The 21,807-nt window shown below is 36.2% G+C and overlaps 1 protein-coding gene across 6 annotated transcripts in view; it reads left to right on the plus strand.

Moving 5' to 3' along the window:
- Window positions 1-9,856, plus strand: part of afap1 (actin filament associated protein 1) — an 83,142-nt gene extending 73,286 nt beyond the window's left edge. For 3 of the 6 annotated variants that reach the window (XM_034309456.2, XM_026915393.3, XM_053238508.1), the window contains exons 13-18: window positions 216-407; window positions 1,431-1,551; window positions 3,439-3,603; window positions 5,269-5,459; window positions 5,584-5,748; window positions 7,253-9,856. In XM_034309456.2, coding sequence (XP_034165347.1) covers window positions 216-407; window positions 1,431-1,551; window positions 3,439-3,603; window positions 5,269-5,459; window positions 5,584-5,748; window positions 7,253-7,279 — 861 coding nt within the window. In that variant the 3' untranslated portion in view covers window positions 7,280-9,856. The remainder of the gene's footprint in view (window positions 1-215; window positions 408-1,430; window positions 1,552-3,438; window positions 3,604-5,268; window positions 5,460-5,583; window positions 5,749-7,252) is intronic. The other 3 variants (XM_026915396.3, XM_026915397.3, XM_026915394.3) reach the window with 2 other exon arrangements.
- Window positions 9,857-21,807: the final 11,951 nt, after the last annotated feature.

The raw sequence follows: 21,807 nt of genomic DNA on the forward strand, positions 1-21,807 counted from the left end.
CTCTTCACCCTGTCCTCTTTCTCTCTCCTCTGTCTTTCTTCTCACTCTTTCCTCTCTTTTCTTACACTCTCCTCTCTCTCTTCTCTTTTTTTCGACCCTCTCTTTTCTTTCTCTCTCTTCTTCCCCCCCTTCTTTTTCACACTCCTCTCTTCTTTCGGTTTCCTTTCCTCTCTCTCCCTCTCCTCTCTCCCCTCATTTTCTTGCTTGCCTCTCAGAAGGACCCACAGCTCGGTTCTCTTGAGGCTCACTATGAGAACGCTGAGCTTTATGAGAACATGCCTTCCCCCAAACTGGAGACTCGCTCCTCGTCCAAACTGAGCTGGCCACCATCTTGCTCTGGCCATTACAAAACGCCCGTCTCTTCTTCCTCAGCTTCCTCTTCCTCCGCTGCTAATACTACCTCTCAGGTGACTAACTCAGACTCTCTGCTTTATAACACTCTCTAACTTTTCTCTGTTTCTATCGCTGTCTGCTCAGGAGATGTAGGAATACAGGACCTAATTAAATTCTCTTCTTAAATACACATCTGAGAAGTCTGATGTATTTACTAAATGCTTATAATAACAATGCAGGTGTGTGAATGTTAGAGCAGGGCAGGCAGAAGTTATCTAATGAGCTACCAACATGGGATTTCAGCGTTAAATAGGTTTATTGGGGAACAACAGAAAGGCGCTATGGTTTGAATTTGAACAATTCCACAGCCATCTATAACCAGAAGTCCGAGAGAGCCTTCTCTGGGTGGGAGGGTCATACTCTCTCTCCCTTGTCAATCAGAATGCCACTAGCCAATTATGGGCATGTATGCGGAAGAGGGCAGATAACGCTTTCCTCTGAGTGTGTTACGCTGCCCTGTGATGCAACATGAGCAGTTTGAAAAGATGCAGAGATGCAAAAGCTAGCACTGGCTAGTGGGTGGGAATGGGGAGAAATTAGGGGTTAAAAAATAGATTTGTCAAATTCCTTTAATAATTGGATTAGAATTTTGATGAAATGAAAGATTTGTGGTGAGCCAGGGTGTATTCCTGCCTCAGGTCCTGTGTTCCTAGGATATACTAAAGATTCGTTCATTCATTCATTCATTCATTCATTCATTCATTCATCTACAGTAAGCACTTTATCCTGGTCAGGGTTGCACTGGATCCGGAGTCTATCCCGGGAACACTACCCGCAGGAATACACCCTGAATGCATCCACACAGTGAACATGAAGGAAAGAAATGAGTGCATCAATTATTAGGCAACATAATTTATTTATAAATGTGAATATGTATCTACTGACAGTAATGTTTTGATTGGGGATGCAAACTTTTGCACTTTGACTGTATTTTAGATCTTTTATAACTTAAACTTAGAATTTCTCCCACTTGTTCTGAGGGAAAAAAGGTTTTTTGAATGCTCGCTTACAGTGTGTGTATTCAACCTGTCAATCAGATGAAGGGAAAGAAAGCCACGACTGTCAACGGTTTAGCTGCCAAACAGAAGCTGGACAAGAACCAACCCAAAAAGACCAACGGAACCAACGGGTCCGTGCCAGTGAAACGCAACAATTCAAGTAAGAGCACAATATTCCTGAAAAAAGTGCCATGGATTTGTTAATGTAATGGATATTTTGCTTACACTTAGCCTGAGCAGACTTCATGTCTGGGTGCATGACCCCACTTATTCAACCAACGGTTTCTTTCTAGGAAAGCCTGTGTGGAAGAATGATAATTGCAGTTGTGGGTTAAACTTTGTCAGGCGTAACACTGCTTAGTAAACTCAGTCACCCCAAATTCACCACCAGAGACAGGCACTGAGTCATACTGCTCCACATCCGCATCCACACAAACACTCACAACTGTTAATGGTTCACTCAGTGGCCACATTTATGAAGATGGTTCCTCTCGTAAAAATGCTCAGTCTGACTTTCTGTAAAACATATCACTCCAATGAACCCTTTAAACTTCTGAAACATTTTTAGTACTTTATATCCTATAGGAAGGGGATGCTTTTTTAAAAGTTTGGTCACAGAGCTTCCAAAGTTCAGAAAAGCGCAGAGTGACGTCAAGCGTTTATTTTTTTTCTTGCGCAATCAGGTCTCAAGCTGTGAGACAAGCGAGATGAACAAATGTGGAGGACAAAGTGCTCATGAAAATACAAGTCTCATTACTGCATTACAACATGTTGAATCATGAATATTTCAGTAACAACGTGAACAACTGAGGCTGACTGCAGTCAAGTCTCACAAGCAGCTCAGATTTTCTTCCTCAAAAGCTACGATGAAGACAAACAACCTCCTCATCGCCAGAGTTACACCAATCTTTACTTCATCTGCATCACTGATTATAATAAATCTCATCTAGACAAACAAACATGGAGGACAAAGTGGCAGTGAAAATACAGTGAGACTATAAGGAGATTTACGAAATGTTGAATCACAAATATTTCAGTAACAAGGTGTGTATTTTTGGGACGTTCACTCGTACGTAATGTCACGTCTCACTTTAACTGTAGCTGCATACAGTCACGTCACACATGCAGGTCAAATTCTCTTTTCTTCCTCTAAAGCCACAGTGAAGACAAACAATCTCCTCATCACCAGAGATACACCGATCTTTACTTCATCTGTATTACTAAAAACAATAAATCTCATCTAGACAGCAAACTAGGTTAGTTAGTAAGTTGATAGTAGCTAGGACTGGAGTGTTATGTTTACAGTGTGTGTGTGTGATGTGATGTGCATTTTTTTATCCCAGCACAAAAAAGACTACAGCACTGTTTCTGCAAAAAAAAAAAAAAAAAAAAATGCTCCCAAGTGTCGAAAGAAAAGCATTCACCTTGTTGTTTGGAGATTCGATGCGAGTTCGAATGTCGATGATGTCACAGGCATCCGTGGCCGGGAGCCCAAGAGAGCAAAATTGCCTGTGCTGTCTGGGTGGGAGGAGCATATTCTCTCTCCCCTGTCAATCACACCAACACTAGCCAATTATGGGCGTCTGTGAGCTCATGGATGTGGAAGAGGGCAGATAGCTCTTTCATCTGAGTGCATAATGCCGTCCTGTGACTGGCTGGCTTCACGTTTCTCAGTCTCAAAGGTAGCACGTGATAGCCTTTACTTTCCCTAGTTGGTTGTGTTTTTTACATTTTAATCTGGAAAATTGAATTTGAAATGGATTGTACCACCAAAAAATTTAATTCATATTTTTATATAATATTTTATTAGCTGAATCCTTCCATGCAAACTTTAGCCATGGAATAAAATTTCAATTTTCTGTACTTCAACTACAAATCTACACTTAACAATTCACATTAAAGCACTAAAATTCAAATTTGTACATTTAAAATTCCATAAAAGCAGCCTTATTCAGTAACTCCAGTGAAACTCAGCTTCTCTGGGAGTTTTAGAGGATAAAAGCTGAAAGTCTTTCTAAGTGGTATTATGATTTTTTTCCCTCTGCAGGTGTGGATCAGTATAAATACGGGAAGAACAGAGTGGAAGCGGATGCTAAGAGGCTCCAGGCGAAAGAAGAAGAGCTGATGAAAAGAAAGCAGGAGATTCGTAACCGTCTCACACAGCTGAAGAAAGACAGGAGAGACCTGCGCACGGCCATCGAGAACAGCACCGGTGAGGACAACAACCGACATCGCAGCTGGTTTCAAACATGAGACAGGAAATGAAAATCAAACAATCAATCAATCAATAAATAGGATTATCCTCTCAAAATAAATGATAAATACTGACAATCTGTCAGGAGAATCTGTAAAATCCAAATCAATGCCTCCAGTGAGAGCATACTATATACTAGAGATGATGACAAAAGTTTGTGCCCCCCACCATGATTTCTGTATGGGGACAAAAGGAAAATGCACCTCGATTTACAATTTATCTACAAATTAGAATTGCAAAATGTTAAAAAATACAAGGTAGATGCAATCAGAGAAGAAATCCAGCTGAGATTTTAATGATGTATCAGGAAGATGGCTTCAGAATGTCCAATATTACAAATGAGATGATCCAAAATTTGTTCAGAGGATATAAAAGAGTAAAAGTCAGACGTGGTTATAAAGGCAGTTATAAACGGTGGACGTACAAGTAAAAAAAAAAAAATTAACATTCATAATTAAAATGCAAAATTAAACTGATATATAAACATTAACACACACTACTGGACCATTTTTGTTCGATAATGAAGGAACATCCGTATAACTTTGGCTTCATTTTGACCCTAAGGGGATGAAAACTTTTGTACTCCACTATATATAAATGAAAAATAATCTCAAATAAAAAGAAAATGAAAAGCAAGAAAATGATGAAAACGTCTAAACAAATAGTTGAGGAGTAATTTAAGTAACCTGTACCAGGCCTTGACATTTTAATGTATTGTGTATTTTGTTTCCGACTCCATATCCCACCTCCTGACAATATTCCATAAATAGTTATAGAAATTCTGATAAATTCAGTTTCAGAAGCCTGTCTGTACAGCAAGGATCTGGAAAGTGAGAGTTAATTTTCTATTATTTATTATTTTTTTTTAATTATAATGCAAATCCACTTTATAATACCAATACAGTATAATCCAATTATAATACCAAATCTAACTAAACGTCCTCAAACCTCACTAAAACACTCAAAACTATTAATATGCATTTAATAATAATAATAATAATAATAATAATAATAATTGTAGTAGTAGGTATTATTATTATTATTATTATTATTATTATTATATTTACATTTTCTATAAGAGTGTGCCCTTTATAGTTTATTTCCTTCCTTCGCTATGACTAAATTTTCAGGATTTTTTGGCCTCATTTTCCAAAATATAATTTATTATGAAAATTCTGCAAAAAAGAAAAGTTTAAAAAAAAAAAAAAAAAAAAAAAGGTTTAAAAAAAAAACTTGATGATTTTGAACTGATGCTGGTACACGAGCGCCACCTAGAGGCACTAAAGTTAAATTTTTGCATTTGTGGGAGACATGAACAGTGTCCTCTTAGCACTAGAAAATAAAATTGGCTGTAGGAGTAAACAGGGATATATATATATATATATTCTTATACACTTTTTTAAAATCCCTTCATATATATTTTTATGTATATATTTTTCTTTATATTTAATATTTTTCTATATTTTCTTACTTTATGTCGGAACAGTTGTATAAAGCATTTCACTGCAAATCGTACTGTGTATGGTTATGCATGTGACAAATAAAATTTGAATTTAGTCAGGAATGTGGTTTTATGTGTGTGCGTGCGTGTGTGTGTGTGTGTGTGTGTGTGTGTGTGTGTAGGTAAGCGCTCTCAGGCCTCGCTGACGGAGCGGCTGAAGAAAGTGGAGGACGAGTGTAAGCTGAAAGAGGAGGAGCGAGTGAACTTGGAGCTGGAGCTGACGGAGGTGAAGGAGAGTCTGAAGAAGGCTCTGAGTGGAGGAGTCACTCTCGGACTGACCATCGAACCCAAGACCAGCAGCTCCAGTCCACAGGTCTGTACTGGCTATAAAGTGGAGAGAATCGATTATAATACTGTATATAATTAGTACAGTACTCTGGATTGGAAGATTTCAGCTGTAAGTGTGTTTATGTTATGTGTGTGTGTTGTGTGTACAGTCTCCGGTGCTGGTCAGGCGTACGGTGGATAACTCGCCCATCTCCAGCTGTGACACCAGCGACACCGAGACCTGCTCACTGCCAGTCAACAGCGCCTCCTTACTGCGACGCCAGGTACCGCAGAAAAACCCTCCAGTACGGGGCCATGTGCTCAGGAAGGCCAAGGTCAGTTCTCTCTCTCACTCTCTCTCTCTCTCTCTCTCTCTCTCTCTCTCACACACACACACACACACACACACAACTTTTACAGTATGCCCAAGAAATGACTAACACATCTACACTTTTGCCCCCATTACTCATTAAAATGCAAATGTACATGAATATGCATGAGTATGCAAATTAGAGGCGGACCCATGTCCTTCTGCCATCTTAGTTCCAAGAGTGAGGAATGTCAGACTAGAAGAACCCTTCACATGGTCTTTCCAAAACTCTAGCATTTTAAAATCCTCCAAAAATGAAAAACTAAGATTTAAGATTTCATTCCAATTCCACTGATTGTCTAAAAGTAGCGGCTATTTATTGATTTAGTTTGCATTTAATTAAACATAATAAATAAAACAAATAAAATATAAAAAAATAACGAGTAAAACTATGAGTATCCTTATACCCGCCTACATCCACGTTCATTAAACTGGCACATTTTCTTTAAATAAATTAATTATATAATTGATTGATTGATTTCCATGTCAGAGTGTGTAAATAGTAGTGGTGGTCGATATGACAAACATATCAAATCACAATCCTTGAAGACGTTTCTCTGATGCACGATAACATGTTTACTAACAAACCACTTGCAAAAGAGGGAAAAAAAGAAAAACTGAAAAGCTGAATTTTTCTTTAATTTAACAAGGAAAAAGTTTAAATGTAAATTAAATCAGCTGCTTTTTGATCAAAATGTTATAAAAATGATGCAGATACTTTTATTTAATGTGTAGAATAATATATAAATAAATAATATTTTTAAATTTTTAGAAATAACTATTTAAGAAGGAACGATAAAGAAGGGAAAAATAATCTGTAAAATTTTCACAATTTTAAATGTTCAGTGTGAAATGCTACCATGTTCCATCTGCTGCTTCTCATCAAAGCCTGTAATTGTTATTTTAAAAAAAAAAATCACAATGTTTTTAAAAAATTATGTCGACACTCTTATTTAATGTGTAGAATAATAAATTATTTAAAAATATTTTTCTAAATATTTAAAAATTGCACTATTTAACAAGAAAGAAAAGGAATCTGTAAAAAAGTTTAATACTTTACAATTTATTTCAGTTTAACAATAAATATTAAGTATGAAATGTTACCATCACATCATCACATGCTTTTTAAAAAAGATATCATGGTACTGGTGATATCTCAGGAAAGTGTATTGTGACAAATTTATCACAATAACAATATTATATCTTTGTATCATCCATCCTGTTGTAAGGAGACCGAAAAAAAATTACATTTTGGTCAAATTATGTGATGTATAACTGTTTTCCAAAATTCCAGCCGAATCAAACTTCCAGGGTTTTTCCCAGATATTCACCAGGTTTAGGAAAACTGTCATATCAGGACTGAAAACGTGTCTACGATCTAAAACGTTACACTGCAGTGATCGAGTGATTAACACGTCTGATCTTTAATAAACGTATTGATTGATGTATGATTTATTTTTGTCTTGCAGGAATGGGAGATGAAATCTGGCACGTAAACACTCACTTTCAGCTTCTTTATTATTGTTATTATTATTATTTTTGTTTTCCTGTTTGTATTTATTTAAATTTGCATATAGAAGTGATTGAAAGCAAATCGACTGAAGCAGGGACACATCATGACGCAGAAATCATCCGAGTGTGAGAACGGGACAGGGCACAGGAGCTCGCCGTCCTGCAGTGAGTGTAGATTACACACTACATCTGGCGTAAACGATTTTGTTTTATTTTTTCTTTCTGGTCCATCAGCGTGGCCATTTTAGCTGTCGATCGTTCTCGGGTCTGCTAGAAACCACCATCCGACATTTTAAAGAAAAAAGGAGAAAAAAAAAACACTTTGAAAGTATTTATTTGTAAATGTTTAAATGCAAGCCTTTCTCTATGTGTTTGTGTTTATATTTAAAGCTTTATACAGCATTTTATTTGGCCTCATGCCAGGTCTTGATTTTCGTTTTAATTTTTTTTTTTGCTTTGCTATTTGAGGTTTTTTTTTTTTTTTTAAATATAAAATGAAACCATGTACAATTGCCAAGGAAAATCTGAGCTATCTGATCATTAGTATATTGTTTAATTTAACCACGTATGATAGGAAAGTGGAAGAGGACAGTGGAGGCGAGGCAGGGCGAGGCACCTTCAGTTAAACAACTTACTTTGAAGAATTCTAAAAAACTTCTACATTTAAAGGAGCAGTTTGTAATCTTTAGAGCCCCTTTAGCATCTGCAGACATTAAAACTGCTGGTAATACTTCAGTAAAGAGGGTCACATGTAAGGAATAAAACACTCCATGTTGTGCTTTTGTAGGAAAATCATCAGTGACGGGATGGAGTGATGAAGCACAGTTACTGTTCCTACCCCAACCTTGATTAGTTTCCTATAACAGCACGTCCTGAAGTGTTTTATTCCTCTTACACCACAGCAGTGGCAGTGCTAACATCGTTTGTTTAGAAGAACGACATGTCAAACATTTTTATTCGTTTATAGTTACATTTACTGCTGTGGAAACAAGTTCGTTCCTGTTCTCACTTACTTTACAGCAGCTATAAACAGTCGTTCTCTCACCAGCCTCTCTTTTTCTTTAAATAAAGCTTGTCATGTTACTGAGAAACCATGAAGCGTAAACTCCTCTGTCCTGAAGATGTCGGAAAACTTAAAGTTACAGCTTTATCTCTGACTGTTACAAGGTGCTGACACTGGAGACTCCTTCCATAGACGTTAAATAAACATCTCCTTACAGAAAACTTCACCATATCAATGATTATAATTTTCCTTTGTTAAATCTGTTTTTTTAATTATTAGGCTTAGATTATATGGAGCTTCCGCCATACAAGTTCCTGTGTAAGTTGTTACTATGGAAACGATAATGTACTAGAACGAGCGCATTAATATAAACCACCAGAGCTGCTGTTATGGAAAATGAATCAACACCTTCTGACCAATCAGAATCCAGAATTCAACAGCACTGTGGTTTAATGTCTAATGTGTGACCTTCTATAGTGAAGTGTTAAACATACACATACACAAGTGGGGGCGGAGCTAATTTCTGGTCCGCATGAAATGGAAAAAAATAAAACTTCAATCACGTGGTAATATTACAATTTCTTGACCTATTTTTATTTTTTTTTTAAAGTATATAATTATACCACATTTAAAGACACTTTGAAAAATGACAAACTGCACCTTTAAACTCTATAAAAGCACAACATGTGATCCGTTGTTATAAAAATTTTCCTGTTTCGTCTCCATGTTTGTTTTTCTCACGTTGTTGCCATGGAGAGTAGCGTTAAGATGGCTGTCCTCTGTCCTGCCCGTATTGCTGTATGCTCTTAAAGCAGGATGTACAGTATTTTGCCGTATGATGGTATCAGAACTGTATTAGTTTTGGGTTCACTGGTGCTTTAGAGTCCTCGCTTTTGCTCTTAAATCCGGTGAGATTAACAGAGCAACACTTGGTGCTTCATATAGAAATAAGCGATTTTTAGAGACTACTGCCAGCGTATTCACATTCGAGGCACATTTATTATTATTTTCCATACACAGCTGGTTTCTTGCGCTTTGCATTTTTTATTTAACAAACATACATTTTAATCTGTCAAAGCATATGTAAATATACTCTTTTTTTAATTGTTTTGTTTTTTTTTTATTTTCACTGATGTCAGTCCCATGAGTCTGCAGTCCACTTGTGTGAGGGGAAATCTAGGAATCTGAGTAATATTCAAGAAATGTTTCTTTCAGCCTTACAGACGAGTAAACGTGTTCTATCTTTCCGAAATGTCTTTGCTGTCCCTCGATACGAGTCCAGCGTCTCTCTGTCTCTCCCTCGCACGCATTAAGAGACCAACGATGTCATAAATGTGAACTGTAATAAGTATTGTTTCAGTGGGAAGGGTCAGAGGTCAAGGTTCAGGATTCAGGGGTGGGTGGGTTTAGGGTTTAAAAACACAACTTTAAAAAAGAGCGACTTTGTTTTTTGCACCTTAAAAACTTTTTCTACTCTGTTGTTACTTTGCTTACTGACTGTTGCTGACTCGGCAACAAAAACGTTGTACACAGAAATAAAAACTGCATTCAAACTTGATGTGTGTGGGGATTTTTTTGCACCTGCACACACACACACACACACACACACACACACACACACACAGACGCACACAGTAATTTCCATACATAGTGGAAATTAACACTTTTTCACAAAATGTCTTCCAAAATTTCTCATACTCAGTTTATATTATATATTTTTTTCAGATAGACTTTAAGAATGCCTTTGACAAAAGAAGAATGTTTTGAAATCATTCTCATGGCTGGATCGGGAAGATGTCATGAGTGTTTACAAAGAAATGACAATCATGTAGAGGATGTTTTGTAAATCAAGTTACATTTTGCTAAAAAGTGTTAATTTCCCCTGTGTATGGAGAATTATATATATATATATACTTGAATACTTGAGTGTTTTTAAATGTAGGTACTTTTTTTACTTTCAGTTTTTTTTTGTTCCATACTTTTACTTTTATTTTGAGTATGATTTTGACATTGAAGCCATACTTTTACTTTTTTTTAACCTGATCAACATGGTCATACTTTTATTTTGTAACTATTTAATATCTATTTAATTACAAGCGAGCTCCACTAGGAGGCAGATCAGAGCGGGAGTGTTCCTGCACAGCAGGTCTCCATGTCCACTCTTCTGTGAAATGTGTGTGTCAGCTTATGCTGGACAATCCTTCTGAAAGGAGGACACTGATTCAAGGTAGCAAAATTTAACTTTATTTACCTAACATCGCAGGAATATAAACTTTTACTCACACTAATAATTATTCATTTTTGCATTAATGTGTGAATCTCATGCTTGAAACATCCTTTTTCATTCACAATCATTCACTATAGTTTACGATAAATGTTCATTTAATCCCACACAATGCTGATATGACGAAGAAAATGAAATTACAAAATGACGTTTTGATTTTATTTACATTTTTGACACTAAAGTCGCCCGCATACACGGGTGGGAAATTAAAAAGCATGTGACGTTACATCATTTCATTTTTCATTTTGGTGCTGTCTTTGTGCACAGATATGGGAAAAGAACCAGCGAATTGGGGTTTGCACTTTAAAGTAAAGTTTATATTCCTAGTAAAAGGAAGTTTTAGTTAAAACATTTCATAGTGAATAAAAGTTTATATTCCTGTAATGTCAGATCAAAAGGTTAAATTGACTGACGTTACATCAGTGTCCTCTTTCTTTTACTCAGAAGACTTGTGTATATAAGACTACACTCATTTTTTATCCAGTATTATATTTTATAGTTTTGTATTGAATATATTTATGTTTATTTTTATTATTCTGAACACTCTTGCTTGCAGACTCTACTTTTTTGGATTGCTGCGAGTGAATTTCCCTAAGTCTATCTATCTATCTATCTATCTATCTATCTATCTATCTATCTATCTGTCTATCTATCTATCATCCTTAATTTTTGCATTTACACTCAATTAGCACTACACTATTACTGGGTAGGGCTCTCAGTCCCTTTGCTCTCACACTAGCCTCAATTCTTCATGGCATGGGTTCTACAACATGTTGGAAACATTCCTCTGGGATTCTGGTCCATGTTGAGATGATCACATCACGCAGTTCCTGCAGATTTTTCAGGAGCACTTTCATGCTGTGAATCTCCCGTTCTGTCACGTACCAAAGGTGTTCTACTGGATTCAGATTCGGTGACTGTGAAAGCCACTGAAGAACACTGAACTCATTATCATGTTCATCAAACCAGTTGGAGACGACTGTTGCTTTTTGACACGGTGCATTATCATGCTGGAATGATAAGCCATTAGAAGATGGTAAATTGTGGCTATGAAGGGAAACACATGGTCAGCAACAATACTCAAATAGACTGTGGCATTTAAGTGATGATTGATTGGTATTAACGGGTCCAAAGTGTGATAAGAAAACATTCCCCACATCATTACACCACCTCCACCAGCCTGGACTGTTGACACAAGGCAGGTCAGGTCCATGGATTCATGCTGTTAATGGGAAATTCTGACCCTATCACCTGTGATCCTCAGCAGAAATCGAGATTCATCAGACCAGGCTACGTTTTCCAGTCTTCAGCTGTCCAGTGTTGGTGAATCTGTGCCCACTGCAGCCTCAGCTTTCTGTTCTTGGCTGACTGAAGTGGAACCTGACATGGTCTTCTGCTGCTGTAGCTCATCCGTCTCAACATTGTGCATTCTGAGATGCTTTTCTGCTCACCACAGTTGTACAGAGTGGTTATCTGTGGTGTAACAGGTGTACACCTAATAAATTGCTCAGTGAGTGTACATTTGACATTTTTTTTTGGCACAAAATACCTCCCATATCCCTCAGACCTGTTACCTGAACACATGATGTGGAATATTGCACAAGTCACAAGTTCAGCAGGAAGATGAATCACCAGAATTTCATTTTTCAAGATCATGAAACGAAAATTAAGTTCTTTCATTCTTTTTTCCTTTATTTTCAATGACAAAATGACAAAGCTGCTACCTAAATGATAGCTTGAAAGTAAATTTACACACATATATATATATATATATATATATATGACACCTTGGTATCATTAATCTAAACATTTCTTCTGTTAATAATACTGTATATATTCATAATGCAGTATTATTGCTTTAACATTCATTCATTTACAGTCTGCGATATGATGTCATGTCAGACTTCTAGCTACAGTATGAGCAAGTACCATTTATTTATGTATTTAACATGCTTTTATTTAACAAAGAAAAATGGATAAATGGATAAATAGTATGACCTTCTTTAAACAAATAAAGAAAAATGAAAATTATTTTTGGCAAATTGCTGTAGAATAAGAGGAATAATATACTTTGGGACCTGATTATTAGGTGTGTCTTATTTCTTATTTAATGTGTAATATGTCACTTAGTTTACTGAATGTGAAAATTCAGGCTGTATGGATTAAATTTTGGGATTAATTATGCAACAATACATATGTTTGACTCATTTGTTGACAATTTTTTTTCTTACAGTAACAAGCAGCTTATTGGATATTAAAATATATTTGTACCAAATGACTTTCCTCCATTTTCTGTGTAAACTAATTTGTTTTTGTAGACTTTAAAGAACAAAAAAGGTGAAATCACACGGATTAAGTATTCTGTATTGTGAATTATTTATGCTGTTGTACACCTTTATTGGAGCTGCTGCATTTTGCACCAGTAGAGGGCAGTATTCCCACACACTTCCTGTACACACGTATGAATTTTGTTTTGTCTGAGGAGTGTGAGATACTAGACAAGGCTGTAATAGAAGCCTCCATATGTTAGACTCGATTTATTTTAATATGCAGTGATTTGGCTGTTCCAAAGTATTGAGTTTTATCATATGAAAATGAATAAGTGTGTGTGTTATTATAGACAGGACACAGCGGGTCAGGAACGTTTTCATACTTTAACACATAGCTATTAAAGAAGAGCTCAGGGTCACACCAGGTAAGCTTTGTAGTCTTCACACCATGCGTCCTGATTAGTGTGTGTACCTGTATGTGGTGTAAATGTACTACCACAGTGTGTGTGTGTGTGTGTGTGTGTTTCTGCCTCAGGACAAGAGACATTTCACAAGCTGGTGAAGATGGAAAGGAAAGGAAGGAAAGACGACAGATAAGGTGCATTTTTCATGGACAAATGGTTTATAAAACACAACAATATGAAAAGAAAATTCATAAAGATTCTTTGACACATTATGATTCTCTCTTAAAAGATTTTACATTGATGCACAACATGTAACACTTTTACTCTCTAATTAAAATAACACTTACAGGCTTGGGTAATAAATTACTTGAATTGCATTTGAGTGTTAAAGTAAATCTCCACCGTGAAACACATTAAATATGATTATACTGAAATATCGGTGATCTGTTTATCGAATCTGGAGCTAATGTGTTGGTTGGTGCTGTATTTCTGTGATTCCTGTGAGAAGTTAGTGGTTGTGTGTTGCTGATGTCACAGAGGGACACTGTTAAAGTTAATGCTAGTGCAGTTACAATTTACCATTTAATACGAGGAAAAGTTTTAACGATGTCAAACATAACAGTCAGATTTTGCTGTTAACTTCTTTTTCTCGATCACCATTTCCCAGCGACGTTCACCATCATAATAATGAGAAATCCAGCAGAAGTTAAAGTCCCAGAATGCAATGCAGCTATACAATCAGAGGTTCAGCTCGGCTAGTTAGTGATCTATGTGATGACGATCGCGATGACGTTGCCGGTGGTATTAGCGTGAATGCTTCGGCAGCTGATCTGTTTGAACAGAGTGTACAGATTGCGGAGGTGAGGAAAGCTGGACAGACTAAAGGACTAAAGCGCCGCTGCATCGCTCTCTTTAGGTGGAATGAATGAATGAAGCGAGAGTGAAATCCCACTAGCACTGCTATCAATCAGTAGCTAGTCAATCATACTTTTTTCATAACACTACTGTTTCATCTTCATTTTGAATTCATATTATTGAATACCTGTTCCTTATTGAATACCTGTTCCTTATTGAATACCTGTTCCTGGTATTTAACTTGACTTTACATTTCTTAAGCTACTATTTTTTTAACTCATCTTCATACAGGAATAATTTACAGTCAGTCTATTTGATTCTTACATAGATTTTTATTTACTATTTGCGCTCACTGCCTAGGGTATAACATAATACTTTGGACTTCCAGAACCTGTGTAGTGTCCAATAAAATGCCGTTTGAGATTTAGCTGCAGAAAAGCATGACACAGAGAAGTGCCTGATGGAAATGAACTGACAACATGAAGCCTAATATTAGTTTTTGGATACATCATGTAGTATTTTTTTTATTAGAAAAGTAATGATTTTTGAAAATGTTATGAAAAAATAAAGGATACCACTACCAGACTGCTTTTATTCAGACTTCTTTATGTAAATCAAGTAAAAAAAGGGATTTAATTAGGCAACTAAATGTGGAATGTTGGATATTAAATATTCAAATATATGTTTTTTTTGTTCTTTATCAGTAAATTAATAAATATTGTGAAAATTTGACTGACATTTATTCTAACAGCTCTAATGAAAATATTTTTATTAATTTATTTTAAAAATAATGTATGGAAATTATACTATTATGTTTTAAAAGCAGCAAAACATATAATGTAGGTTGTAGAAATAAAAAAAACATGCGTTAAAATAAGAATCGTATGATGGAGATTTGACTTGAAATCGAATTGAGCCGCGAGAGCAGTCGAGATTTCCACTCCAATACACACGATAGTCATTTCAGTCAGTATCTATTGAGCTTTAACATAAACTTCAAACTGCATCTTGGACTGTTTTTCAACTTTCTTCCAAATTTACAGTTCTTGTCTTTCAGCTGTCCTTTTCCCAGGCCAACCTGTCCGTCTGTCCCTCGGCCAAGCTTTCCATGGAACTGAAATGTCACAGACCTGCCAGTGTTTTGTCTTTTTTCGCTGTTTTTGATTTCCTGGAATATTCCAGAGCTTTTTCATACTGACACAGGGTGCTGCTTGGAAGCGCGATGGACATTTGCACCTTAAATCGTTTTAGATTTTGGATAAGAGAACAGACTGAAATGCACATAGACACGTTTCATCCGGCTTTGCTTTCAAAATAAATGCATGTAGCTCCTAGCTAACAGAAATCTGTGTTTCTATCATGTGTTTAGGTCTGAACTCTGAGCATGTGCTGCTTTTTCTCTCTGTGCTGTCTTTCTGTAAGATCGCAGCTCTAAAGAGCAAATTTTTTTCTTACTCTTTTCTTATTTAACCCTTAATTAAGGATTTTGGAGTTTTTTTTAAACCTCATATGCCTAAGACAGGTAATGAATTAAAGGAGAAAAAAACAAGTTAGTAAGGTTTCAAGGCACCAGGAGTCACCAGAACAGCATTAATGATCCATGACATCGACTCTACACATCTCTGGATCTGCAATGGAGCGATGATGAATGGCATTCTTCCAGAAGACTTTCCCTCTGCTGGTGTTGATGATGGCGAATCTCAAGTGCTGTCTGAGACGTCGCCTCCAAAATCTCCAGTGTTTAATTGGATTAAGGTCTGGAGTGTGAAGGCCATACCATGTGATTTATATCATTTTCATCCTATTTAAACCATTCAGTGAGCCTGGGATGGGGGCGGAGTCATCCAGGCAGAGACCACGCCCATCAGAATGGAAATGTTTAGGATGAAGAGTCAGAAGAACTTTAGATTCATTTGCAGTGTTGCTTCTCTTTAAGAGCACAAGTTGAGACCCACCATGAGAGCAAAGCTACTATAAATAAATGTCCCCTATAGCGTAACAGAGTTTTCCTTTAATCTGTCACGTCTGTATATTGTTATGTAGATTTAAACGAAGGCTTTTTATAGATGAGACTTTTCTGAGTCTTATCCATCCGATCAGCACTGACTCGGGAGAGTGAGCGGAAAATATGTCCCAACCTACGAGGGATCTTATGATTCAATAAAAATTTTATGAAAAAAAAAAAAAAAGACCAGGGAACACTCCGAAACTATTTTTAGTTTGCAGGTTTGCTTGGAATGGAGTGGAAAGATTTTTAAATATCATTAAAATAGTCAGAAAAGAAAAACAGCACACAGTTCAGAAACACAGTGTCCACGATACACACTGCCTCTTTCACTGGTTAGATTCTTTTTCCATTTTCCAATATAATGTGACATAACACTGTTTTCTTTAATGGTTATACCTCAGAGACTGATCTTTATCTATGTCACAAACCTTTTAAAAGGTTTCCACTATAGACCTAAATCTGTGCATCTACAGATGTATTAACAAGCTGCTCTCTGATTCTAAATGATGTCTTATTAAAGACGGGCTGGAAAGCAGTTAAATCTGTAGATAAATAAAACCTCAAATCAGTGCAAGTATCAAGTGCATGAGTACGATCACGATCGCATGATCATGATCGCATTTTCTACCAAGTCTGTGGTTTCAAATCCAAACATTTCTCGATCCTGTCTCGATTCTTTAATTAGTTGTTTTTGATGTTCAACTGTAATCTGACCTTAAAGCTGCCATTTGTAATGTTCAACAAGTTTTCTAGACCTGTAATAATCATATAGTTTTAAAGACACCATAGAAATCGGATCTGTGTAGCTTATTCATATAAGAGTTTTTGTTGAAAATTTTCTGGCCCTGAAATTAGCTCCGCTCTTTTTTTTTTTAAAGGTACTCATAAAGTATATGTAGTGAGGACTGAGAAGGTGGGTCTGATAAGGAAAGCAAAGGTTTGTCAATGTTTTATTCCAGTGCAGTTCATTTTCCAGGCACCAGAGGATTCTACACATTACACATTACATACTGCTGCTTTAATAAGAAAAGATTAAAGATTGACAGCATAGCTATTTCTCTCTGTCTCTCTCTCTCTCTCTCTCTCTCTCTTTCTCTCTGTATCTCTTCCATCTCTCTCTCCCTCTCTGTCTCTCTTTCTCTGTCTGTCCCTCTCTCTGTCTCTCCCCCCTCACTTTCTCTCTGTCTGTCCCTCTATCTCTCTCTCTGTATCTTTCACTGTCTCTCTCTTCGGTCACTCTCTCTATCTCTGTCTACCTCTGTCTTTCTCTTCCCCTCACTCTCTCTTTCTCTCCCCCTCTCTTTCACCTTCAATCTCTCTCTCTCTCTCTCTCTCTCTCTCTCTCTCTCTACAGATGACGTAGTGGAGTGTGTGTTTGAGGAGAGCGAGGGATGGAGTAGAGGAGTGCACCTGTCTGAACACACACACACACACACACTACTGCACTTATCATCTTTTTACCATCAAAATATTGAACCACGTCTTGGGTGTTCGCACTGCACAGTTACTGACTTGCTACTGTGTGGTATTATGGTGAAATTTATTTAAAATATCTTGATACCTACCAACATGGTACCTAAATAATGCCCCAGTAGTTTGGAGTTTGTACTGCACACTTGCTTGGTTAATACCTTGAAGTCAGGGACTGTAAAATAAACATGTTGTCAAATTGTAACCTGAACTATACTGGGAAAAAAAAACAATTATTGATTTTAAAGTGCTGTAAAGGAAATGTGCGCACAATATTTAGATGATTTCTGGAACAGATCTGATTGGAGATATTTATGTAAACATAAACCTGCATTTTCTGGATCATGTGACTGATCACATGGGTCTTTACTTTATACCTGGGCGGTCTGTGATGAGCAGCGCAGGTGCACATGCTCGGTGTTATGGAGTGAGATAGTCAACACTGAAGTGCGGCCTTGAGCGAGTGGCACATTTTTGGGCGAGAATATTAAACCAAACCAACCGTGAATCCTTTTCACAGACATGGCCATGACCATCGAGTGGAATTATGTATATAAAAAAAGTCTGTTGATTTAGCAAGAGCTGATGTGCTTTCCAATTATGTGCTTTCCACTGTGTGTTTTATTTTAAGTGTCGCTCTGTCCCTGTGTGTGTGTTTCTCATTTACAGAGTGCTAAATGCTCATCGGTGACACACTGACATGCTGTTTGTTTGAAGGAGACTTTTCTGGAAAATAATTTTGCCCTCAGCAATTATTCACAGCCCGTTCCTCTTTTTTCTTTTCATCCCTCTTTTCATTCGTCTCACTCTCTCTCTCGGACAGTCCACGTTTTTTTTTTTTTGTTTGTTTTAACTCTGCCTGTGCTGGAATTTTCCCCCCATTTTTCCATCTCTTTCTGTTTTCTGTATTTCTATTATCCTGTCTTGCTTTTTTGAATAATAAAATCATGAAACATTTTGGCCTTCTGCTTTACTGATTTTATTGACTTGGACTGCCCGGCTAAAAACATGTGGTTGAAGGGTTTATAAATCAAGCAGATTGGCACCAAAGATTTTTTTTACCATGCATGTAAAGAAAGAAAAAAATCAGAGCCTGGGACAGGAATAGAGTGAGGGAGTTAAAAAGTGAATGTCTGCATGTCTTTACCGTAAACAGCCGTGCAGAGCTTGTTGAATTTGTGACTGAGTTTTTCATATTTTTCAGATTTTGGGCAGAAGGTCGTCATGTTTTGGTATTTTATAATTTTGTGTTATATATCGTAATTCCTTTTTCTGAGGTTTAATTCCATCAGTAGCAAGTGGCACAGCTGTAGTGACAGCTGGAGGATATTGTAAAGGTTTCCCTCCTCTGAGCCTTTAACATTTCCTGTTTATTGGTTTTCGGGACTTTAATTTCTACCAACGAGGATTAAATCAAAGCTTATCACCTCCATGAAGCCCACCATATCAGAGGAAATCATTCTTAATGATCTGTGTGGTATTTGTGCTTAATTGTGGCATATAACTTTTTTAAAGATTTTTTTTTTTTTAAATATATTACAACTTTATATATCAGTGTAAGTCTGCCAAAATCAGTGCTGGACTACATCACCCATCAGCCCCAGCATGTCACATGACCCTGTCAGATGTCTCACTGTGCATTCACTCCTGTTTTGTGTTACCCATAATCAGCACCCCTATTTAAGTTCTAGCTTCTGTGCATTTCTTTGTCAAACTTCTGTTGCTGTCATCTTTGTGCGCCGTCGTGCGTCGTCGTGCGGTCCACAGCCCTGGTTCTTGTTTTGTATATGTTCTGGTTGATTTCTGATTCCTGTTTTCAAGGTTTTGGTTTCTCACTGCATGTTTCTTTAGTAAAGTTTGCAACTGCGTCCATCGCCTCCTGCATTACATGACAAAGTCAATGATCAGGATTGATTTCAAGCTAACTCTACTGTATAATGTCTAAAACAAGAAAAAAGCTACAAACATAATGGGTATGAGTTGTTTTTATAAGCACAAATGCTTTATAATTAAATATGGATAGCTAATTTTACATTTTTTAATGTACTCTGACATGACTTCTAGATATAATAAACTAAAATGAGCACAAATAATGATTTTAATTGAATTTATGAATGTTTAGATGAGGGGCAGACTTCACAGAGGTGGATTTATCTATTCATATGCTTTTAGTTTTACAGCTACTTTAAATCTTGTCACTCCTTCGCTTTAAACTTGGATTTAAATTTGAGTTATGAATTGTTTTAACTCTTGCAGCTCAAAATAGGAAGTTTCTATTTAAAAGGTAAGTATAAATAAATAAATAAATAAATAAATAAATAAGAAGTACTGTTGTTGCAGTATAATTGTTTAGACCGACAAATCCCTCACGGCACACAGGCATTCCCTGCATCTGAAATAGTGCCCTATAATAGTGGGCTACAAATCATGAAGTGCATTGTGGGTATTTTGTATAAACCCACTAAACAAGGCACTGTGGGATTTCATGAGCGCACTGGATATACTCTAATAGCAAAAATAGGCACTATGTGGTGAATAATGTACAATTTTGGTGGATAAACCAAAAATATCCTGGTTTAAGGTTTATCTGTTTAGCTATTTGAATAAAAATAAAATTTGGAAGAACATAGCCTTCCGCAGCTCTTTTTAATTTAATCCTTGTTGGTGCAACCCATTTGCTCTTTTTTTCCCTCTGTATAATCATGTGATATTCAGGATGTTGGCTCAATTCTCAATATAAATTATAATGTATGCAAGCTTTTATTGAATCCACTTTTATTTCACATTACTGTGGATCTATAAATATTTCCAGAAGTAATTTTTTTTTACATATAATTTGATATACTGGTGTATATTTTTGAATGTCCAAGACTAATTATGAAGTTATGCTTTAGATTAAATTATTATACAACTTCATGAATGTGACTCGCTCGCGTTTTCTCACTGCATTCTCGTTCAAGCTGACCCATGCAGGAATGCTTTTCCAAGCCTCTGTGAGTTCTCTATTTTCCATTACAGTACTTTGTGAATTCTGGAAAGGGGTCGATGGAGATGTTTGCTCAAACATGCGCTCATACTCTGTCCTCATATGCTTTCTATACCGGATGATGATTGCATCAGGCACCTGGACAGGTCCAGTAGCATTAGTGATAACTGTTATTGTGGTCAAACAGAAGCCCAATAGCTTTACTGTACATGACATGTCAATTTAGCATCACTGAATTAAAGTATTTGTTTAAATACGGACATTTAGGTTGATAAACCCTACGTTAAAATAGTTTTAGGTTTGGCAGTGGATATGTGACCCAATCTCTCTGCTTTATCTATAATGTATGTGGTTAGTAATACTCTTACAGAACATAACATTATACACAGTGGTCTATAGTAATGTAATGAAGTGGATATTTATTTATTTGTTGGGTGATTCCATGTTTGGGGTGCCCTTGTAACTCATTTTTCAACCTTGAATCCAAGAAAACATGCATTTAACCATTTTTAAAAACTTGTTAAGCCATTTCACAATGTCATCAATATCTCATTTTTGCAAGGTTTCTTTGTTGACAGGCTGCAATTTGCAATTAAATGAAGAACAAGGTTGCGTTTTTAGCAAAGAGTTAGCAAATACACACACACAAAAAGGTTAACTAGCATCCATGCTCATGGCATGAGGACACTAATGATTTACTTATAAATTGTGAAAAAAATAATTTTATCTTTGAAAATAATAAAAAACGAATGAGAGGACTTTCTTCTTCTCATGATCCTCAGGAAATTCAGATGATGCAACTTCCTGTTTACTATTTCATGGGGGTGAAATGTGTTCAGGGTTGAGTTGTGGGACTAAAATGTCCACTTTTCATAAACTATAAATGAAATGAATGATTTGTGGAAAAGGATGTTTCACGCATGAGATATTAAATGGATTCACAGATGAACACAAAAATAAACAAGATTTTTAAGTATTTTAATGATTATATGTCAAAGTAAAATGTAGTTATAGTGGAAAGGCAAAATACTGTTTTCTAGGTGCTGTAGATTTTGTAGGATTTATTAATATTTTAAGTTATTTATCTGAAACATGCACATTATTTTGGTTATTTTGACACTTCAGCTGTGTTTAAAATGTATTGTATCTTTATTTTACATACAGATTTGTTTTAGATTTGACATAAACATGAGTATCGATGTTTGTGCCATCTTCAACTTTTACTATAATAC

The sequence above is a fragment of the Pangasianodon hypophthalmus genome, chromosome 12 (genome assembly GCF_027358585.1).
Source record: "Pangasianodon hypophthalmus isolate fPanHyp1 chromosome 12, fPanHyp1.pri, whole genome shotgun sequence".
Lineage (NCBI taxonomy): Eukaryota > Metazoa > Chordata > Actinopteri > Siluriformes > Pangasiidae > Pangasianodon > Pangasianodon hypophthalmus.